Source organism: Rhodnius prolixus, unplaced genomic scaffold, assembly GCF_049639745.1.
Source record: "Rhodnius prolixus isolate KJV_2025 unplaced genomic scaffold, Rpr scaffold_10, whole genome shotgun sequence".
Taxonomy (NCBI): Eukaryota; Metazoa; Arthropoda; class Insecta; order Hemiptera; family Reduviidae; genus Rhodnius; species Rhodnius prolixus.
This window is the reverse complement of record NW_027411615.1, coordinates 24712226-24735867: the sequence shown is the minus strand read 5'-3', so window position 1 is coordinate 24735867 and position 23642 is coordinate 24712226. Positions and strand designations below refer to the sequence as shown.

The window sequence follows — 23642 nt, the reverse complement described above, 5'->3', positions numbered from 1 at the left end:
TGCACATGAAATGTTTATTTTTTTCTTGCATTTTTTTTTAACGACTGGAATACTTTTGGTTTATAGTTTTTCTTGAAGAATGTTGCACTTCAATATTATGGCATAAATTCTGATTTAATGTAACACTCTAAGATATTTTCACCACTTTTGTTTGTGCTAATAAGAACAATTTGAAAAAACATTTTGGAATTAAAATTCCAAAATTAACTTAGTTTGAAAAGCAGTGTGTTACATTGAAGCAGTGCAATGTGTTGTGTTGCTTGACTTATAATTATTCAAATTGTACTTTTTTTTAATGAGGTTTTGTGTATGTAATTTTTCATAAATTAAAAATGCTTTTTGGATTCTATTCAGATTTAGAAATGATTTGGTGAATGATTTTTAAGCTACCTAATTTCTTTGGTTACAATTTTATCACAATTTAATTATAGTTTTATGAAACGTTTATATTATAGTTCCACCATTTACCGTAATTATAAACTTTTTATTTTTTTTACATTTAACCTATGATAAATATGCTTGGAACTTAAATTTGATTCAAGAAAAGTGCAACTTAATTTCTTTTAATGACACTAATCAATGTTACAAATAAGACTTCAAATTTCGAATTTTGATCCTTTTTAAATTTACTGAATAATTCTAAAATGCTACAAGGTATTTCTGTTTCTGTTAATTATGGATAAAATTTGTCTCGTGCCTCAGTAATGAAACTCTTACTTTTTTCTAGTATGTAACCTACGAGTTACATCCTAATACATCCTCGTACATCCTAATCATAATTAAGAAAATACTATCTAGATAGGAACGCCAATCCAATTCCGATCTCATCCTAAGAAACATTGTTAGGGACTCACACAAAATAAAATGGGGATTTATAATAAACTAATAGAACTCAAGCCTATTCAACTTGAAGTATATTCCTTCACTTTTTCTTTTTAATGATTATATCCAAACTCGATTGAAAATGATTTCAAAAGCTAAAGTTGTTACAATTAATTAAGCTTTCATTTCCAATGTACTTTCTATACTTCTATGTACACGTTAAAGTATACTTTCTTGGTTGTACAATCTCTCCGCAAGTTGCAGCAAAAAGAAAGCCTCGCTTTTACTTTTCAGCAAAATAAGTCGTAACAAACCAACATGAGATGTTTTACAAGAAGAGCTTTTACAGAAGTAAATATCTGGCCTAAGGCCATCTTTAAGAAGCAATGGACTAACTCTTTGGCAAAAGTACAGAGAAATATGACATCCTTATTTTTAGTCCTATATGACTATTCATACTTTCTTTCTACTTTCTACAATTTTTCTTTGTTTCGCATAGTTTATAGTCATTCTGATTAAAGGACTATTACTTTCAATGACAATTTCAGGTCCTCTCAACTTAAGAGATTATTTAAGAGAAAATGAATTAGCTCCAGAATCTAAGAATAATGGCTATAGCATTGAGGGTGCTCAGTATTACCGGTAGAATTATTCTCTAGGCACGTAAAAATATCTTAGAAACATAGGTAAAGCAGAGAGAAGAACTGCTTTCTTCCCATACAGCTAGCTAGGTCGCGATAAAGGCTTAAAGGCACTGGAAGCAAATCGCGCTCTTGGCTAACAAATATGCCTAAAAGTTTTCTGCTGTTATCACGTACTAACTGCCTATGTCAATCTTGAAAATGCAATCAAGGAAACATATTCACTAGAGTGTGGTGGAGTTCAGAAACTTCAGAACTCTCTTGGCAGTGTTCAGAAAGGAGTCGCATAACATATGGTGAATTAAATCTTAGTTGAGAGAGATCTCTCCCGAGAATGTACGCTTTTTTTTTTATCGAAATAACTTAGTTAATGTAGTGGAGTTTCAAATTCTACTTATCTTTCTTAGTAATGTGTGCAATATATCCTCGCCGCTATCCGCTCCATTAGAATTACAATTAAAAAAAAAAAATTTGGGTTTCAGAGGAATTTCTCAGACTTAAAAGAAAATAGTGTGGAAAAGTGTAGAAAACTTTAGAGAAACCATCAAAAATGGCCATATCTTCAGTTGACTTAGTATAATTTAAACATGGCCTCAGTCTTACATAACATTGAAGGGTAAGGCGCCATAAAACAGATGATTATTTTGTTGTACACAAAAGAATTAGCCCAACTTCTAAAGCTACATAAATAAAGAAGAATGATTACTTTACTTTTTCGGCATTCCAAAAAGATAAACCGGAAAAGTGGTTCAGAAGTTGAAGACCGAATAAGTACATAATTTGATCAGATCTGAGAAAATCTGTAGCAGAATATCAGTCCCTAAATGCTCAGTCCCTAAATATGCTAAAAACAATTTTTATTGAAGTTATGTCAATTCAGTGCGATTAATAATTAGTTTTTAATTTTCAAACAAAAAACATCTTAGTGTTACACTTTTCACTCTGTATTCAATTTAATACTACTCGTATTAGAGTCGAAGTTTCAACTTCATAAGTAGAGATAGCGAATCTTTTCTAAGGATAAACTATCTTTTCAATTTATGTAAAATAAAGCATTTTCTCTTTATATTACCATAAAATTTGATTTTACATATTGATTCAACCATTATTTAATTTGTAGCTAGGCAAATATTTGGTTATTTCTGATTTTTTTTGGCATTTCTGATTTATAAGCAAACAAATGGTGGAAATAAAAAGATGATAAATAAAATTAATAAAAAAAGAAAAAGCAGCACTGAATTAGTGAATGTTTTTACAACTAAATCATGCGGTACCTTTTTATTTTAAACAGAAATTATTTCAATAATGTTTATATTTTATACCATTTAATTTTAATAGTTTTGTAATTTCAGTTTAATTAAAAATTAATTTAAGTAACAAACATTTGTGAATCTAAGTGTAGTGAGTGAAAATATTTGCAGTAATATGGTAAATACTAAATATTTATTTAATTTTTTCTTTTAAAAAAAAGTTTCAAAAATATTTATTTTTTTACCTTTTTTTTGTTTTTGACAAAAACTAATAAATTAGAACATAAATATATCTTTTTCATGGACAATAAAGCGATTTTGGATGCAAAACTATAAAGAACTGATGATGTGTAAGAAATAACTAGATTTTATTAGGAATCTAACATTCCAAAAATTCTTACTTCTTTTTTCTTTTTCTTCCGTCCAAAACCCTGAAAAGGCGAATGGTAATAAGAGAGAATAAAGGTAGACAGATAGAAGAAGAAAAAGGCTAAACAAGAAATTAATTCAAAAAAAGATAAAACATTCAAAATGTTTTTTAATAAACAGTAATAAAAACAAAAATCTAAATAAAAAAGTGATGGTCACATAAATGAGTAAATAAAATGAAATAGTGTGAATAATCATTGAAAACAAGTAAAACAACAGCACCGTTCGTTCCAATTGGGAAGAAACATTCCATTTTTATATTTTGATTTAAATAAAACCTTTGATATATGTACACATCGATATTCTTTGAATCATTTAACTAAATTAAGAACGTGTACTACAGTTTCAAAATCTGGAACTGGCTGGATCAATTTTAAGTCCTAAGTAAATCCTAGAAGCTGGACTTACGAAGTGGGTATGGAATCACTTTCTCAATTAAACCTTGGTTAATGGAAGAATACTAAATTTTGAAATTGTCAAACTTTTGGGATCAATAAGTGTTTTTTGAGGATTTAAAAGTACAGAATACTTAAAAATTCATAAGCAAAAACTCTGGGGAAAATTTAAATACAAATACGACGGTAGTTTGAAAAGTCCGTGCAAAGTCAGAGAGATAGCACTACTGGCGCGTATCGAGGTTATGTTTAGTTAGTAGCATCTCTTGGAAGAACACACACCAAGTTTCAGCCAGATCGGTCTATTTCTTTGTGTTTGGCATTCGTTTGAATCGAGGAAGTCGATTATTACTTTATGTAAGGCAAAACGCCTCAGGAGACTAAAGAGAAGCTTGATAAACATTATGGTGATTCTGCACCTTCGATTAGAACAGTTTATAAGTGGTTTCAAAATTTTCGGAGTGGCCATATGGGCACAAGTGACGCTGAACGTTCTGGACGCCCTGTTGAGGTTACTACTCCAGAAATCATTGATAAAATCCATGATATGGTGATGGATGACAGAAGAGTGAAGGTGCGTGAGATTGCTAGTGCTGTGGGCATCTCGAATGAACGGGTACATAATATTTTGCATCAACATTTGGACATGACAAAACTATCCGCAAGATGGGTGCCGCGATTGCTCACGCTTGACCAAAAACGAAATCGTGTGAAGTGTTGCAAGGATGGTTTGCAGCTGTTCCAGAATAATCCGCAGGACTTTAAGCGTCGTTTCGTCACTGTGGATGAAACATGGATACATCACTACACTCCTGAGACCAAAGAACAATCTAAACAATGGGTTACCAAGGGGGAATCTGCGCCAAAAAAGGCGAAGACCGTTCCTTCGGCCGGAAAGATTATGACGACTGTCTTTTGGGATTCACAAGGAATAATCCTCATCGACTATCTGGAAAAGGGTAAAACTATTACAGGTGCATATTATTCATCGTTATTGGACCGTTTGAAAACCGAGCTGCAAGAAAAACGCCCACGATTGGCCCACAAAAAAGTCCTTTTCCATCACGACAACGCACCAGCTCACACCTCAGCAGTTGTGGTCGCAAAATTAATGGAAATAGGGTTCCAACTCGTTTCTCATCGCCCCTATTCTCCAGACTTGGCTCCCTCGGACTACTATTTGTTCCCCAATATGAAGAAATGGCTGGCGGGAAAAAGATTTTATTCAAACGAGGAGGTGATTGCAGAAACGAATGGCTATTTTTCAGACTTGGACAAATCCTATTATTCGGAAGGGATCAACAAACTAGAGCAGCGTTGGACGAAGTGTATAAGCCTAAAAGGAGACTATGTTGAAAAATAAAAAAGGTTTACCCCAAAAAATTAAGTAGTTTTTATTTTTGCACGGACTTTTCAAACGACCCTCGTACGAATATCTCTAACTAATATAGGAGATACAAAATAAAAAAAATTGTCAAGAAGATTGAAACAAATGGAAAGATTCTTTATCAAGAAAACAATTTTGAGTTTAATTAAAATTCAGAGATCAACTCCATTTTGTGATTAATAATCTTTTAGAAGTTTTATTTATAGAAAATTAAATTTTGGCCCAATAAAGGCTATTCTTACAATCTTTATTACAACCAGTCGCTATAAAACACACTTTCCGAGCACCTCATAATAAATAATCCACCTCGGTAAGGAAAAAAAAGGAAATTTTTGTTAAAATATTACCCGAAATAGTGCTGTGCCACGGTTTTCAATTTATTCACTACTGATTATGAACAAAATAATATCACTTAAAAAACATTGGAAAAAAATAAAAGAACAGGCAGCTTTTTATTATTATTTTTTTGTAAAATGTTCGAATAACTGCGAGCTAATTACCAGCAATTAAATCTAAACACTCCACGCTCACATTTAAAAACTAAACATTAATTAAACGAATTAGATAAATCAATTAAAAACAGAAACACGCATAATACTAATAAACTACTCTGTAGCTAATTTAATTCATCCTAAGAAGAAAATTAAAAGTACTAAAAAAAATATTCTATAAGACTGTATTAAATTTGATTAAACTAATGAATTTTAAAGAATGATTATATAAATTTATTAATTTTTTATAAATTTTCCACTGTTAATTGTGCAAAAATGTATAAAATTATAGACTATTTCTTTCTCACCCTTCTTTCATTGAAATTTTAACTAAAATTATTTAAGCAATGAATTATCCTTAAAGAGAAATTGTTCTCCATTTTATGCTTTTTTAGAATCTTTTTTAATAAATCATGGTAAGTCCAGGAAATACTGTATGCCAGGCATTATCTCATTAGGAAGGGCTCAGAAACCTTTAGATTCGTTACCGTGAATGAAGTTCATTAATTTAAGATAGATGAAATGAAGATGAAGTCAGATGCTACGAAGATCGGTCATATTAACAGCTAACTAGATGTATTTTTAACACTGATTTTCAGCTTCTTTTACTCTATTTATCAATTTTTATTTTTTCAGAAATGCCACTTTTAAGTCAAAAGGCAGCAATCGTGGGGCTATTAACGGGTCTTGAAATTCTGACTATGTCACTACACTTACAAAAGCTATATTTTTCTTTTTAATTAGAAAAAACACAGGTGTCAATAATTAATCTAGTTTGATTTTAAACATCTGTAAAAGAAGTTAGAAAATGCAAATATGATCTTTACTGCACGAAGGTCTCCTTTAAAAATTAGCAACAGAAATAAAATTATTTAGTCCTCCGTAAATGATATGAAGTGCCGCTTTTAAGATGAAGTGCAGGATTAGTGTGCTTGGTCACTTAAAAACTTTAAAGATGGACAGGAATTGCCTTAAAGCCATTCCTTATTTTTTTTTTTTTTGCGCATCAACAGCTGAGGTTATTAGCGCCCGGAGCTTTTTCCAGTGAACTGCCGGCCTCCGGACAGTGTTCTCTCGTTACAGACAACACTGTCCATCACCGGACAGTGAGCTGTAAGAAGCTCCTAGGAAGAGAAAATCTAAGGGTCAGCTGCTGGATTCGAACCCGGGACCTCCGCGTGGGAGTCCAGTATGCTAACCGCATAGCTAATCCCTTCCCTGCCATTCCTTATTAAATGTCACTTAAAATCTCGCTTTCGGATTGAATTGGATATGAGTCTGATTATATAAATGCATCTAGGCCGTTTAACGTCTCAAACCTTCATCTCACAAAGAGGATACATGAAAATATCATTACTTCTCATTCATTCTTGCACAGTTTAAATTTTTAATTATTAATTATCTAGTATAAATAAATGCACGATATCAGCTGTCTATGTAATTAACTAAAGCCACAAATTTGGCAAATTTTTAAATAACTTGAAATCGGTTTGCATCCCCCCTCCCCCTGAAAACGGAACTCAATATTTCTTCTAGTTATAAAGTTGCCCTCTTTTAATAGAAAAATGGAAGGTAGTAAAAGTAAAAATAAATAAATAAATAAGAACAAAAACAAAATTAAAAACATCAGTATTTTATTTCTTGATTGAAAGGGAACAAAGAGAAGTAGGAAGTAAATTTAGACAAAAGAAACTAGAAGACTTACAGACAACATTCTTGTTGAAGGACATTCAATGTACATAAAATATAAAATAGAAACTAATGTCCAATCAAACCAACCATTCCTTTATTCAAAAATAAAACTAGTAAAAGTAAAAATTAAAAAAAGAAAATAACAAACATCAAAATGTTTTTAATGTTGTGACGTAAAATATATTATAAATTTATTTAAGTATTATTTTTTTTTAAGATTTTGCCCTTTATTGTCATTTAATTTATAACGCGATATTCGCGAAGTAACGTTAAGTATAACGATACTTAATTCTGTTTTTTTAAATTTTCGATAAATTAAAATCTATTATTATTTAAGTTTTTTTAAACAAATTTTATAAATTCTAAGAAAGTATTAAATCACGAAGAGTATTAAACTTAAATTAATATGCAGTTTTTGACGATCAACCCTCATACAACTGGCCTGCCGCACAGTTTTAATTAGACGTAATCTGTCAGAAACCACTTTTTACGCAGACAGCATAAAGGGAGTAAATTAAAAGCAAAATTTTCAGGAATTTGAAGAATAATTTAATAATTTACATAGTTATTTTTACACTCTAAAAGATGTTTTTACTTGATTATTTATTATTTAATTGTTCTATACTTGAATGAAAAATTTAACTGATTTATACTGTTTACAAAAGCTTTAAAGAAACAATAATCATGAGTTTTTTTACATTTCATTGAATCTGGATCGCTATAAAAGAATTTTATTTTATGCATTGTTAATTTAACGCAGGATCTCCTACTGGAGGGCTCACCTACCTCACCTAATTCATAAACTATCGAAATTCATAATCTAGTTTATTATATATTTATTGTTGACCAGTTGTATTAATATAGGGTACGAAAGAAGACTCTCTGCTCCAAAAAGGCAACAAATTAAATTAAAACACAGAAAATATTATTTCAATAACATTAAAAAGGACACGTTTAAAATTAATGACGGTAGGTAATGTTACTTTCATTTTCCCAAAAATCTAAGGCCAGTACAATAACTTAAGGAAAACATTCGAATTTTCTAAACACGTGAATAAGAAAACTAAAATTTACGGAAAGCGCATCAGGATTCAAAGCTGAGGAGATCCTTATATACTTATAAATTATAATCAGCAAAACATGAATTTAAAATGTTATTTTAGTCATTTAATTCTTTCATTTTTGACAACCTCCCAAATCTCGTCATAAAGCTAAATTATATGAGAATTATTATTATATTTATGGAAAATATAGAATTGCTCCCTGAAAAAAATTATAGTTTTTTATTTAAACAGAAAATTTCACAAATTTGAAATTTATTAAATACTTATGGCAAACAATTTTGGAATTACGTACACTGACCTCGCCCTCAGCTCTTTTCTTCTCCAATTCTTTCTGTTTAGCATACTCTTCGGCAATCCTAACTTCAATACCTTGAAGTGACTCCCTGGTGAAGGGACGGAAAAGACTTCGTTCTTCCGTAGAAACAGAGTCAATGGAAGCGACGGACATTGTTGGTGACCGCCGCCGAGAGTTAGCAGGTGGCTGACTGGGTGGTACCAGACCTACTCAGTCCCCTCCTTCCACGGCCGACCATCTTCACCCTGGACAAAATCCTATTATTGCACTTCTTTTGATTATCGTACCATGAACACTAAAGAATTTTTAAGTAAAACATTAAATCTTAGACACAAAAACAAAACTCAAAATAGAATAATGTACAATCAAAAAAGTAAAGTAATCATCACTGAAAACTTCCAGGAAACTTACTGGCAAAAAGGTTTTGCGATTTCGGGTTTGGTTTAATCAAAAAGTCACCTAAAGCAGAAGAATTAGAGGTGTAGCGCTATTAAACTTATTCTCAAAATTTGTTCATCAAATAATGTTAATAAAATTTTAAGACAAACCTCTATAACTGAAACTGTTGGTACAGAAATATGTTTAATAGCTCTTTTCTTCTAGTTCTCCTGGTGGCAGTTTCCGTTATTGCTCAAAATACATACTACAGGAAGTGCCTCCTAAGGAGCGGCATACGAAGCCATTAGGAACCTTCACCGTTCCAAGAAATTTTCCAAACTACTCGTATTTTAAAAACTGGTTTTAATTTAAATCCACAATAAATTATTCCTGCTGCGTTTTAAGACACTACTACATTTAGCAGTTTGTTAATAAGACAAACATAACATTGCAACAGTGGTACCACAATATTCTTAAATAGTAGATTGATATCAGTTTCAAGGTTGGGATTTTTTACTCACGACATTCCTACTGACCTCATCATAATCATACAAACAAATTCTGTAAATACATCGGAATCTAATCTGTGACAGATCTTGGTTTGGTCTCATTATTAGACCAAACACGTTAAATATCTTTGTATTACTCTCGACAAAGTGATATCTACAAAGCCGAACTGAACATCGGCAAAATGATTATCCATTGCTCTAACCCAATTCGACAGTAAATGTCTAAACTCACTCCTCTTCTTCAAAATTGGCACACTTTCTCCACCAGAAGCCTGAAGAGTTGCAGTAATATACACTATTATAAAATAGTACATGTAATAAGATACTGCAGAAAACCCATAACTAATTCCTCATACTTGGGTCTAGCTATCCACAAACCTCTAAAATCGAATCACTCCAAGAAAAACCTTCCAAAGCCCTCATATACTACTTCATACAAAATAGTCTTTTACAATTCATGTACACTCCAGTATTGATCCTAATTCTCTCTGTCGCGAGATAACCACCAACGATCCTCCAATTTCCAATAGCCATAGAAGACAAAAACTTCCGTTTTGAAAATCTTCCTGAAGCTACAGATAATCCTTTTCTTTTTCCAGCATTAGATTGAAATAAAATGTTTATAATCATTCATAAAGAAAATAAATTTTCGGAGAGTTTTCTTTTGCATGCGGCCATAAAAGTTCATTCAGTTTTGTCCAACTTGCGAAGTTTCAAAACGTTCCTAACAAATGATATCAATGTTGCAAATCAAATTGCTTTTTATAATCTGTAACCTAAATGACAAGAAAACAATTGAAACTGATGACTTTCTGTCCTATTTCTTGAATGTCATAAAAATATACACAATTAATGAGTAATTAATATTAACAAATTTGAATCAAACTTACAGGATTTTCGGCCGCCCCCGACCTACCCGTTAGCTATCGTCATCTCTGGGACTCCGTCCTGTAACAAAATAAAAACAATATTAGAAATATTTAATTATTAGGATAATTAGATCACCATTGTTTAGTAAGCTTTACATTGAACTAATAACAACAGAGCAAATAATGCAACTGAATTCAAATTGAAGATCAAAAGGAGGAGTAAACATTAACGTCGAAGTTTGAAGGAAACTGAAATTACGAAGGAGAGTGCAAATTCTCAACTTCACCAGGAAACTTAATAAACAAATCATCAAGTAAATCTTTTACTTCAATATTAAATAATAAATAAAATCAATATTAATTTTTTCCCCCAATCTGACAACATTAAAGATATAATTTATTTTTTTAAGTAAACTTTTTAGAATCACTAAACCCAGGATCACTGGCAATACCCAATATATTTTCTAATCCAATAATTAAGTTTTCGGATAGCAAATCTGAAGCCAAATAGCTAGTAAAAAAAGGCAAGAGTGTCATCTTGCAAGAAAAGTTTAAAGAAACGACAAGAGGACCAAAAAGTTATAGCGGGACAGTCTGGACATAGCGGGTTAAAAATACTTAAGTCCAATAGATATGGCCGGTAGTGGAGCAATGCTAGCTTGCCTTGTTTGAGGTAGGTAAACTGCTATATGGCCTCCTTTTGTCGTTGCGAAGAACTAGCCAAATTTAAAGAGCACAGTATGAGTATAAGAACAACACGAACTCGTAGCAGCCTCGCAGAATCGCTACAAATAAAATGATTAAGATATTGATAAGATTTCAAGCGAAAATTGCAAGGTAAAATAGGTTTCTTTTTCATTATATTAGAAAAATCAAAATTTAATCATTTAATTATAAAGAGTTAATAATAATATTACTTTATTTAAAAATACATAAAAAAATATATTCATAAAAAAAATCAAACAGGTAATGTACAGCATGGAACCAGTCCGTCTGCTGGACCATAAAAAGAGTTTAAGCTTCTACAACAAATACATGAGTAAGTTTTGAAATTGATGATGAAATTTAAGTTCAAAGCGTATCTAGTCTGAATGAAGATAGTACTGTTTTTACTTTTTACAAAACTAATCACATTTGGATTGATTCCTTAATACCACCAACAAGCCAAATTATCTTTGTGACAGAAAATTTGTCATTCTTAGATCTAAACACTAGCGAAACAGAGGGTTAACACAATTTCTTTCGGAAACGCTTTCATTATGAATCATGTAGTTTTGAGTGCAAGTAGGTTGAAGGAAGATCTTTTGATCAATGTTTTTCTAATTGTGTGTTGCCAATTGTAGTATCTGTGGCAAACTGGATACACAAAACGCAGTAAAAAAAAAAAAAAGAGGTCGTACAGCTGTGCAGTGCGGGCTGGCCAAGAGAAGTAGCGGCGGTAGGTGCGTAAGGGAGAAGAGGCGCCTGTGACGTAAGCACCGCATTGCGGGCTAAGTAATGGTATCTTCAAGAACCTGCGACTACGGAGTTGATTACCGATGAGGTCCGTAACAGTAAGGCCCTCCTGTTGCACACTGCTTCCAAACTGCTAACCACGTTCATGACAATAGAGTGCCTGGCATAACTATATTAAATTTGTACAAATCCTCTTTCTGATATGCCTCTCCTGTTATAAAAGCCAACCCAAAATTCCACTCAAAGTATATACATATATAGTAGTAAAATCGAATGAAGGATAATTTCGTGGCTGATCTTTCAACCTTTATTGCAACAAAAATTTATTAAAACGTACTGAGTTCTATTTAAAATGCTAGCACGTTCATTTTCTTTAGACTTTTTTTTTTTGCATTTACAGGTAAGAGCGTATTCAATTTGCGCCATATAACTTTTTATGGATAATAGAATAAGGAGATGAATCTTTCCCATTAGGACTCCTGTCCCAACGGTAAATAAAAACTCTGAATTATAAGAACAAAAATAACTGGGATCACTGTGGTCTCTAAGGAAAGGTAAAGTAATTGTGTGCTGATATTTTCGTAGTATGTTACTTCATCTATAATTTCTGAAGTCCACAGGGAGTCAAACACGAAATAAACACTAACCAAACATTTTCTTTATACAAAGAAAAAACTTCCAAAGAATTTGTTTTAATTAGAAGTAATTGTGTAGAAGTGTTTACAAATAATGATTTTTATTCACCAGTGAATACTTATAGTACCCTTATAGTAGCTCGTAAACTATTCAAAATAACTTAACCACTAATAACGTTCAATTTAGGGCAAGGTAGAAGAAATTTGTGAAAATAAAACGATATAAAATATAAATCACCTACGATACGTTTTTATTTACTCTACGACAGAAAAAGCAGATTAATTAGGTCTATTTACAAACCATGATACAGCATATGAAACCATCGAAGAGGCCGTCCATCGCCTACCCCAAAACGGAGAATGGCCTTATCATTATTATAAGTACCCCATAGGGATTTCTATATTTCCAGAATGGCTTGTTTACAGATACTTTTTATTTTTTAATTTTATGAGGAACAATTGTACAAATCTTAATTTAAAAAAAAGTAAAGTAGATTTTTTTGCTTATGGAATTTTTGAAAAAAAAACAAATTTATAAATCATCGTGGAGGGGTCTTTTTGTAATACAGTAAGAGTGTGTGATGCACTTTTGTATGTAATTTGAATAAAGACCTCTTATTCTATTCTATTCAAAATTATTTTTAAGAAAAGGACAAGGACAACAGAGAAAATTTTAGTGAAAGAAGTAAAATTAGTAGGAAATGGGCAATTAGCTATGAAGTCTATAGTGAGGGAGGTTTAGTGCGCATTTTGGGGTGTACCAAAAAGCATTGGTAGAACTGGCTGCCTGGGTCCTACGGGAACTCGGACAACCCGGCAGAATGGGGTGTGCACAAGGCTTACCGAGAGGAGCAGTTGTATGAGCAGAGGGCTAACTAGGAGCTTGTAGTATTGAATGGACGGTGACGTCACTGTTGCCACGGTTACAGGGAAAGTTAGTCGAACACTAGCAGCCACCCTTAAGGAGCAGTTCTCCTGCTTTCCTATCCTCTCTTCCCGGGATAAATTTCTATAGCTCATTCTTAACAAAGTTTTCAACTTTTTACTTCCGGCGCGTCAGTTAAAATCATCATTATCAAGTTAATCAATTATTCCAATCTTGGTGGAAATAAAATTAATGAATTCCCTAAATATGTTTATTAGACTTTTAAGAATCATTACCAGGCCACCTGCTGGCCAATCAGCTTATTGTGGATAATGAGTAATCTAACCTTCTGTTAGTGTGCTTTAATACGAGTACCTATTAATGCGCATGTCAAACATTAATTAAGAAAAATACAAACATCATCTCTTCATATCAGTCTGGCTTTCGATATAAACATAGTAGGATTCATCAATGAAGCCAGGCTTATGTCATACATATGCTTATTCTAACTACAATGGTTAAAGAAAAGGTTAACGATCATCCTAATGGCTGCCCGGTCTTGTTGGAGTAATACTGCAGTAAGTTTCTGCTAATAACTTTCACGCTAGTCCGCTGACCCGGGGTTTTCTACGCCACTTCTGCGACTTGTGGTGCTCCCATTTTCTCATGGCAAAACTGATGTTTTGCTCAAACAGTCCAGGTCCAAATTGTGCCGGACCTTTCCTAGCCAAGCGAACACTGCCTCAAACGCCACTGTAACCAGATTGTCTGCATACCCAGACGTGAAAGATCTTATTTTGGCTATCAATTTTCGTCAAGATTTTTAAATCTTATGCAAGTTTTGAATGTTTGAACGGACTTCATAGGGCTTTTGAAATATCAAACCTCGGATCAGCCCCCCGCACACTCCGGCTACCACCACTTTCTTCATCTATGTGCCACACTGAATTGCATGACTTGGCGGTTCGCGCAATTTAGTTTCCGTTTCCGTGCAAGAAGTGATATTGTCTGAATCCTAATATGTTTATATCGAAAGCCAGACTGATATGAAGAGATGATGTTTGTATTTTTTCTTAATTAGGATAGCCTTGAAGATTCTATCACAAAGAAAATGAAACCGCAATGCATGTTTTGTGTTAGTGTGGAAGTGTGGATGTTTTGTGGTAGTTTAGCTCATTGTTCTGCTCATCGGGGAAGTAATATCCACGCCTTTATACTTTATCGTGTGCCTCTCACCAGCCTCGTAAGTCTAGTTAAGCAGGCGAGACTAAAGAGAGTGCTCTAATTAGACCTTCTGCATCCCGGTGGCGTAGGCTTTCTGGCCAACCATCGTAGAAAATACGTACTGTAAAGAAAAGTGAAGGCTAGATCCAAGGCTGCGTAAGAATGTAATAAGAAGCGAGCTTGTGGTTCATATATCGTAGCATAAATAAAAGAAATAAGCACACAAATATTCGTATAAATAAAAGAAAATTGTCAACACACATTAACCTTGGCATTTGACACTTCAAAGCTAAAGGAATTTCATATTTAATCAATAAGAAAGTTCTGTTATAATATCATAAGCAAGTAGTTTTTAATTATTTAATTTAAATATTTATCAAATATATCGATCTAAATTAGTAAAGATACATAAAACGGGACTTAAAGTTTATCTTAATTAAATGTAGTTTTAGAAGAAAGCCAGTTATTTCTAAATCTAAGAACGTAACCGCTGACAACTTGAGAAAACAACTTAAACTCCTTTTTTTTAGAATTTCCAAAGCACAAAAAAAAACCCTAAAATTTTAAGGGACCCTAAAAGTATAGTACTTAATAGTTTTAATCACAAGTTAAAATTTAGCATCATTATTTGTATAAATTTTATCATTTTGCGAAGTTTTAAGGATTATATTTTTGAAGACCGAAAAATTCTATTCATATAAACAAATGTAATGAATTACTAGCAAGAAACATGTAGTAAAACAGAGCAATATGTAATATCAATAACTGTATCCCAGAAATATTTGCGTGCTAGTTTAGATGGGTACAAGAAAATGGTGAGCACTTAGAATATTAAAGGTACTCGTATGTCTCTCTCCTTTCCTTCTTGGGCACAAGTTGAATATATGTACGCTGTCCTATCTATACTATATAGTACCTATAGCATCGTGACCAGCAACAAGATGGACTGCAAGACAGATCGTCAATCAGGTGGTTTTTATCTAAATTGAATCGAACACGTACGGCAATAAAACCAAAACTGGTTACGATATGTGGAGAATATCGCTTCTTGGAGTTCAGTAATATTACTTAAATATTTTAAGAGAATTTAAATTCTAATTAAAAGTTGAGAGTGAAAGCAATAGATGTTTTTGCTTCGTTATGTTATTTATCAACGCTGATTATCACGATAGAGAAATAAATACTTATAAATTTCCATAGATAAAATTCTGCCAGGTCATACACCTAGACCCGATGGTAACAGTTAGTATCAATATTGCGGCGCCAAGCAGTCGTCTCTTTCTCATGTCTACAGACGAGAAAAACATTTCCGCGCGTGACTCGCTCTGGTTTTGCAACAAAAACGAAATTAAACTATCATTACGTTATTATTAAGTTTTCTGTTGTGATTCCTAGATAATGTATCAATTTTAAATAGATAAATTTATATCTTTCAAAAATATTAAGAAAACAAAAAACAAATCAACATGATTTTGTCTATCTAATGGATTACTCAAATTGATCATTCGTTCACTCTCCTATTGAAAATCTGTTAACAACTGAAGGATTTTAATTTGAAAAAAAAAATGGATAGTAGCGATTAAGAACTCTAAATCTGCAAAGAGAAGGCTACAAAAGTCATATTTATTCCAAGTTTATTAAGGATAAATTTTGGCACTTTCATACAAATGTACTTTCTTAAAATACGGAGACACAATTTAAAGAACTGTGGTAATTAATGGTGATAAATTTGGGCTACCTTTTAGGGAATCAGTACCTCAACATTCCATCCACCAATGATGTGTTGGAATGAATCAACTAAGTTGGAGCAATGACTGCATTTATCTGTTATTGATGCATCTTTTGAAATATTTGTATTTTTTTTTTTCTTTATTTTTGTAAGTAGAATTGTTATGTGAACTAATAATGTTAAAATAGATAGGAATAACGTTACTAGAAAACAAATACAGCTAATTTCTGCCTATGTCTTTTGTACAAAATAAACATTCATAAATAATCAAAGTTAATTAGTCGTAAGCCTTAAAAAAAAATTATGAAAATATGAGACAATTCGTTTTTCATAAAATGTTTCATAAAAAAAAGATATTGAAAATAAAATGCATGCACTGGTTTCAGTACTTTGGGGAACAATAAACTTTGGGAAATTTTTTTAAATAGATCGTCACCGAAAACAGAATCAGATTGGTTTAAAAAAAAAAATCTTTTGTTTTTTTTCACTCGCTAGTATTCAGAAATAGCTTCTCTGTTTCAGAGGATTATAAAATTAAATGTGAACTGAGTAATAAGAATCGCAAGAATACAAGGTAATGCAGGAAGCAGTCTGCTTAGCAGCACAATAATTCTTCCAATAAGTCTGTTCTGGTTTTGGTGGAAGGACATTTAAAGATATGAAGACAGTTTCCTTGGGCTGGTTAAGGCAGCTGAGAAAGAGGGCGCTGATCTAAGGAAGTTCTGGAAGAAGAAAGAATGTCATTTCATTAAAAGAAAATAAAAAACCTTCATTTTATAGAAAGCGAATAAAAATGTAATAAATTACTCGAACGTTGAAAGAAAATTGGTCAGTTATATGTAGGTTGCATTATAAGTGAGTCACAAAAAATGTTTTGTTAGCGCAGAGTTGTTTTTTTGAACGCACATTTTACTTGCAGATGAAGCTAATACTGGGCTTCCTTCTCCATTAAAATAGGCTACTTTTTTTTTAATTTGAATAAGAAAAGTTTCGGGAATTACAAACAAAACAAAACTTTTAAGCGATCTTCACTTATTTCCTTTTTGTTTTCCAGAGAACATTGAGGGTAACATAAAAATTATTAAAGAGCCGTTAATTTTTCCCCTTTCTTTTAGTATATTAAAATGTTTTTTATGAAGGGTAAATTGAGCAAGTGGTCAATTATAGTACGAGGGTCGTTTGAAAAGTCCGTGCAAAGTCAGAGAGATAGCACCACTGGCGCGTATCGAGGTTAAGTTTAGTAGCATCTCTTGGAAGAACACACACCAAGTTTCAGCCAGATCGGTCTATTTCTTTGTGTTTGGCATTCGTTTGAATCGAGGAAGTCGAGTGATTTTCAAAAAATGGACGAAAAAGAATTTCGTGTGTTGATTAAACACTACTTTATGAAAGGCAAAACGCCTCAGGAGACTAAAGAGAAGCTTGATAAACATTATGGTGACTCTGCACCTTCGATTAGAACAGTTTATAAGTGGTTTCAAAATTTTCGGAGTGGCCATATGGGCACAAGTGACGCTGAACGTTCTGGACGCCCTGTTGAGGTTACTACTCCAGAAATCATTGATAAAATCCATGATATGGTGATGGATGACAGAAGAGTGAAGGTGCGTGAGATTGCTAGTGCTGTGGGCATCTCGAATGAACGGGTACATAATATTTTGCATCAACATTTGGACATGACAAAGCTATCCGCAAGATGGGTGCCGCGATTGCTCACGCTTGACCAAAAACGAAATCGTGTAAGGACGGTTTGCAGCTGTTCCAGAAGAATCCGCAGGACTTTAAGCGTCGTTTCGTCACTGTGGATGAAACATGGATACATCACTACACTCCTGAGACCGAAGAACAATCTAAACAATGGGTTACCAAGGGTGAATCTGCGCCAAAAAAGGCGAAGACCGTTCCTTCGGCCGGAAAGATTATGGCGACTGTCTTTTGGGATTCGCAAGGAATAATCCTCATCGACTATCTGGAAAAGGGTAAAACTATTACAGGTGCATATTATTCATCGGTATTGGACCGTTTGAAAACCGAGCTGCAAGAAAAACGCCCACGATTGGCCCACAAAAAAGTCCTTTTCCATCACGACAACGCACCAGCTCACACCTCAGCAGTTGTGGTCGCAAAATTAATGGAAATAGGGTTCCAACTCGTTTCACATCCCCCCTATTCTCCAGACTTGGCTCCCTCGGACTACTATTTGTTCCCCAATATGAAGAAATGGCTGGCGGGAAAAAGATTTTATTCAAACGAGGAGGTGATTGCAGAAACGAATGGCTATTTTTGAGACTTGGACAAATCCTATTATTCTGAAGGGATCAACAAACTAGAGCAGCGTTGGACGAAGTGTATAAGCCTAAAAGGAGACTATGTTGAAAAATAAAAAAGGTTTACCCCAAAAAATTAAGTAGTTTTTATTTTTGCACGGACTTTTCAAACGACCCTCGTATATGAAGAATATTTACTTCCTAAAATTGATTTATATTTTTTTTATTTATTAAATAATTTGTGAAGCATAAGTCAAAATGTAAAAGTAAAAATAATAATAATCTTACAAGAGAAGGGATTAGCTATGAGGTTAGCATACTGGACTCCCACGCGGAGGTCCCGGGTTCGAATCCAGCTGCTGACCCTTAGATTTTCTCTTCCTAGGTGCTTCTTACAGCTCACTGTCCGGTGATGGACAGTGTTGTCTGTAACGAGAGAACACTGTCCGGAGGCCGGCAGTGCACTGGAAAAAGCTCCGGGCGCTAATAACCTCAGCTGTTGATGCGCCAAAAAAAAAAAAAAAAAAAAAAAAAAAAAAAATAATAATAATAATAATCTTACATAAAAAAGATTATAAATAAACAACAAAAACAATTAAATCATATTGTTGAATAATGAGCCAGAAAAAGAACATAAATTAAATATCAATTCAAAATAAAATGTATCAATATTAGTAAAAAGAATAAACCTACTTGAATGAATATTAAATCAATATGACTACTGTTAAAAATGTCGTTAATGTTGGTTAAAACTGAAGTTTAAACAGATATGTTATGCAAACTTAAACTTGCTGACTACTATCTTATTGTAACTGTGAGGATTTAACAAAGATACATCCATCTGCAAAGTAACGCACTATGTTTTTTTGAAAAAGTTCTTCGCAAAGCAGAGGTTATTGATACAACAACAACATAAACAGCTTTAATAAAAGATTAATAAGAGAAAGAGAAAGAAAAAAAAAACATTGAAATCGTGGTCAAATATTCTGTTTTAAAAAGTGTACATTTGTTGTTTGATGTATGCATTCAAAGAATGGTAAAAAATAAATTGTTGGGGCTTTTACAGCCACAACATCTGAATTATCGATATCTCTGAGTTGTTTAGCTGGCCAAAAGGAAGAACAACAAGACAATAAAAACGATCCAGAGTTTAGGACTGCACTAGTAATAAACGTACCAAGGTTGTTGAACTTGAAGCGAAGTATAGGATACATTAAATACACACAATACCCATTACAACTTCCTCTAGTTCACTCGATGGTGATATGGTTGACAAAATCGAAGGGACTTTTGTATACTCTTTATACGGAAAGAGGTCGGTGAACTTGCAAGGTTATTCAGCGACATACGAAGGGTTCTCACCCCAGCCGTTAGTTCAAGCCAAATGACCTTCTAAAAGAAGAAAAAAGATACAAATAGAGGAAGTTCTTTCTTTGGGTGAAGGCAGTGAAGGATAATCTCAGTTGAAAATAACAAAAATGTAAATTAACCCTTCGGCGAAGTATTACTTTCGGATGAGAAATTTTAACCAATAACCGTCTGAACGTCCAAAGGGAGTATCCAAACTAAATATAAAATTTGAGCTTTACGAGATTTTTAGTGTTTGAATTACTGTTCAATCAAATATATTCAAATCGAACTTCAATATCAGTTTGCTGTAATAATGTTATTGTGAAACCCATGCAAATAATTTGTTCTAAGTTAAAAAATAAACTAAAAATGAGGATAATCCTCTTTAGCAGAATTAAGAAAACATCCAAATCTATAGTCGCACAGCAATCCACTATTTGATTACTTCTTTGGATCTAATCAGGCTAAGTACTTAAAAATTTGTACAATCTAATAAGATAGTTGTCTTGACTAATTATCTAGAGTTTTGATTACTTCTTCGGATCTAATCAGGCTAAGTATACTTAAAAATTTGTACAATCATTAGATAACTATCTTATGTCTTGACTAATTATCGAGAGTTGTCTAATAAAACTTAACTAAGACAATGCATTTAGAAATAATAACAGTCTGTAAAAAACAAGTGTAAGAAGATTCTTCCAGAATATTAATTAAGAAAGATATTTAAGCTGCCGCAGTCAAGCTGTAGACCCTTTCTTATCCCTTTATAGCGCGCACTAAAGCGAAAACTAATTAAAATGTAAATTCATAAATAATTAGGTTGTGCACTAGTGACCTTTTTTCATATTCACCTTTCTATCTTTTTTTACGAGGTTGCTTGCATGTTACGACCCCATTAAATTATCTAATTACAGTGTACGACGGTACGACAGCCCTATCACAGAACTAGGGGGAAGTGGAAATATCGATTTATCCAATTTTTGTGGAAGGTGATTTAATACTTGTGAAAAACTTTAGGAAACAGAGAAGTTATTGAATACTCGAACTTTGAATGCATTCTATAAGACAAATACCCAAATGTTAAAAACACAATTCGTTGTACATATGTACATAAATGTTACATATTTTAACCTGTTTGTAGAGGTCTCGAAAATGTTTTGTTAATAATGGTTTCACCCTTACAAACTTCTTATTAATTCACGTTCCTCAAATTATCCAATTAATAGAATTTTTCAAGATACGCCCAAAGAATCACTCTTCAAAATTTTAATGAATAGATTCCCTCCAGAATTTATTAGAAACACCAATTCTCACCAGATAGTGGACAACTGACACTTTGGAGAGAAATCAAGAAGTTATTTTTTAATGAAGCACTATAACCTCTCAAGAAATCGCAGAAGTAATTAAAGTAAACGGATAAAAATTTCATTGGCGGCGACTCGTCAATATTCATTCAATATTCGCGATCAATAAGATAACCATAAGGGCTACTGCAGACTCAGGAAACAATTGTATCGCTAGGACCAAACAACATGGGGCCATTGTAGGTAAGTAATGCATCATCACCAGGTTAGTGCTCTAATTGTTCTCTAATCCCTAAGGTATCTGTCTATATGAGAATCCAACTTAAGTAATTTTGCCGCGTAATGGTTATAAAATTTACACTAATGTAATAGAGAAAAACACAATAAAAGTCGAACATGTTGTTGATGGACTTAGAATTTAAACGCTCTAGCAATTATTGTTCGAGAAACAAATTGTACAACCTAATGCAATCCATTTGGCGCACTGGGTTGAATTATTGATTGGGTGAACTGGATCCTTTTGAAAGAGCTGGAAGACATTGGACATTACTTCCTTAAGGACTTAAAAGAGAAAGCAGATTCTGAATAGTCTCTGAAAAGCTAATGTTTAGAAAATTATGAATGGGAAATCCACAACTTAGAATAAGATGATAAGTCCGCAAAGAAAGTCCTCAGCCACTTGTCTTGATTATTGATTAGAAATTCTAAATTTAGATGTTTTTAAATATATCGATTTAGTAAAATCTCCTCAGTAATAGCGGCAGTAAATTATGTAAATTTTATGTAAAGTATGAAGCATTATATTCATAGAATGCCAAAAATAAATCAATAAATTTTAACGTTGAAATGGTTAATTTATCGCATTTAAAAGATTATAATACTATTAAGTATTCATAATCAGGAACGAATTATAAAGTATATTATAAAATGGTAAAAATAAACAAAAAAATATAATAAATTTCTATTTTGATCCTTATTCTGGGAGGTGAAGCAGTTTTATTACACATAATAATAATAATAATATAGGGGAGGGATTAGCTATGTGGTTAGCGTACTCGATTCCCACGCGGAGGTCCCGGGTTCGAATCCAGCTGCTGACCCTTAGATTTTCTCTTCCTAGGAGCTTCTTACAGCTCACTGTCCGGTGATGGACAGTGTTGTCTGTAACGAGAGACCACTGTCCGGAGGCCGGCAGTGCACTGAAAAAAGCTCTGGGCGCCAATAACCTTAGATGTTGACGCGCCTTAAATCATAAAAAAAAAAACAATAATAATAATAAAATGATAACAATTAAATTATAATATAAATTATTATTATTTTCTTAATTTATCAGAAATTTCGCAGAATATCATTTGCTCAAATTACCAACGTTTGCTCCGAGCAATACCTCACGTTAAATTCTACTTTCCCTATTGCCAAAAAAGAATAATCTGACAAGTTCTCAAGAATCGAATCTTTACCTTAATTAATTAAGTCACCTCCTCCCTTCAAAAAACCAAAATATTTTAATAAAATTTTTACAAGAAAATCTTCCAAAACAAGGATTCTACATCCATCCCTATATTCCAGCTGATGCATCTATCTATAATTCCCAACCGATTTCCAAATATAATATTTGTTTATCATTCATACAAAACGCTTCGACAAAAAAAATAATCTAATCCTGATCACACATATGACTTTGACTTCCCAATACTATGACAATAACCTGCAACAGTTATAAGAAACAAATAATAACTAGAAATAATATATATTAAAGGACACAAAAATTCTATTAATTTCAGATCAATGTAAAAAAAAAAAAATATATTAATTATACTACCAACTAAAAGTGAGCAATTATTGTCCTAGTTAATCACAACCATCTCCGAACCATCTTAAAAAAGGCAACAATCACTAGAAAAGATGGAAAAATATATTAATTATACTACCAACTAAAAGTGAGCAATTATTGTCCTAGTTAATCACAACCATCTCCGAACCATCTTAAAAAAGGCAACAATCACTAGAAAAGATGGAAAAATATATTAATTATACTACCAACTAAAAGTGAGCAATTATTGTCCTAGTTAATCACAACCATCTCCGAACCATCTTAAAAAAGGCAACAATCACTAGAAAAGATGGAAAAATATATTAATTATACTACCAACTAAAAGTGAGCAATTATTGTCCTAGTTAATCACAACCATCTCCGAACCATCTTAAAAAAGGCAACAATCACTAGAAAAGATGGAAAAATATATTGTTTAACAAAGTACTGTAATGTAAATTCTAAATACCATTTATATTATAGTTACTAAAGTGTATTTAATAAGAAATTATGAGAATACAGTCAACAATATATCTAATTTATAAATAATCTAAATATATCTAATTTATAAATACCCACCATTCAAAAATGCTGCTAAATGAAGACGATTATTTAAAGATTCAAGGAAGGAAAAGAAGGGAAGTGGAAACTGTGACGTAAGCATTCCCTTTTATAAAGAAACTTTGAATAGTGATAAGAAGTAGGAGTTTGAAAAGAGGTCTTATCGAGAACCATTCGATGACACTATTAAGAACATTCTAACAATTGCTACAAGAAG

The 23642-nt window shown here is 32.6% G+C and overlaps 1 protein-coding gene and 1 long non-coding RNA gene across 15 annotated transcripts in view; one reads left to right on the top strand and one right to left on the bottom strand.

The window, feature by feature from the left end:
- para (sodium voltage-gated channel paralytic) overlaps nucleotides 1-23642 on the bottom strand; it is a 156233-nt gene that overhangs the window by 71004 nt on the left and 61587 nt on the right. For 6 of the 14 annotated variants that reach the window (XM_074133151.1, XM_074133159.1, XM_074133157.1 and 3 more), the window contains exons 3-4: nucleotides 10244-10301; nucleotides 8464-8711 (exon numbers count right to left, since the gene is read on the bottom strand). In XM_074133151.1, the coding sequence (XP_073989252.1) occupies nucleotides 8464-8619 (156 nt within the window). In that variant the 5' untranslated portion in view covers nucleotides 8620-8711; nucleotides 10244-10301. Of the gene's footprint in view, nucleotides 1-3114; nucleotides 3145-8463; nucleotides 8712-10243; nucleotides 10302-23642 lie in introns of all 14 variants that reach the window. The other 8 variants (XM_074133147.1, XM_074133156.1, XM_074133154.1 and 5 more) reach the window with 2 other exon arrangements.
- Nucleotides 2601-4346, top strand: LOC141456873 (uncharacterized). The gene is made up of 3 exons (XR_012460090.1): nucleotides 2601-2733; nucleotides 2816-2891; nucleotides 3027-4346. It is a non-coding gene; the product is annotated as an uncharacterized lncRNA (long non-coding RNA).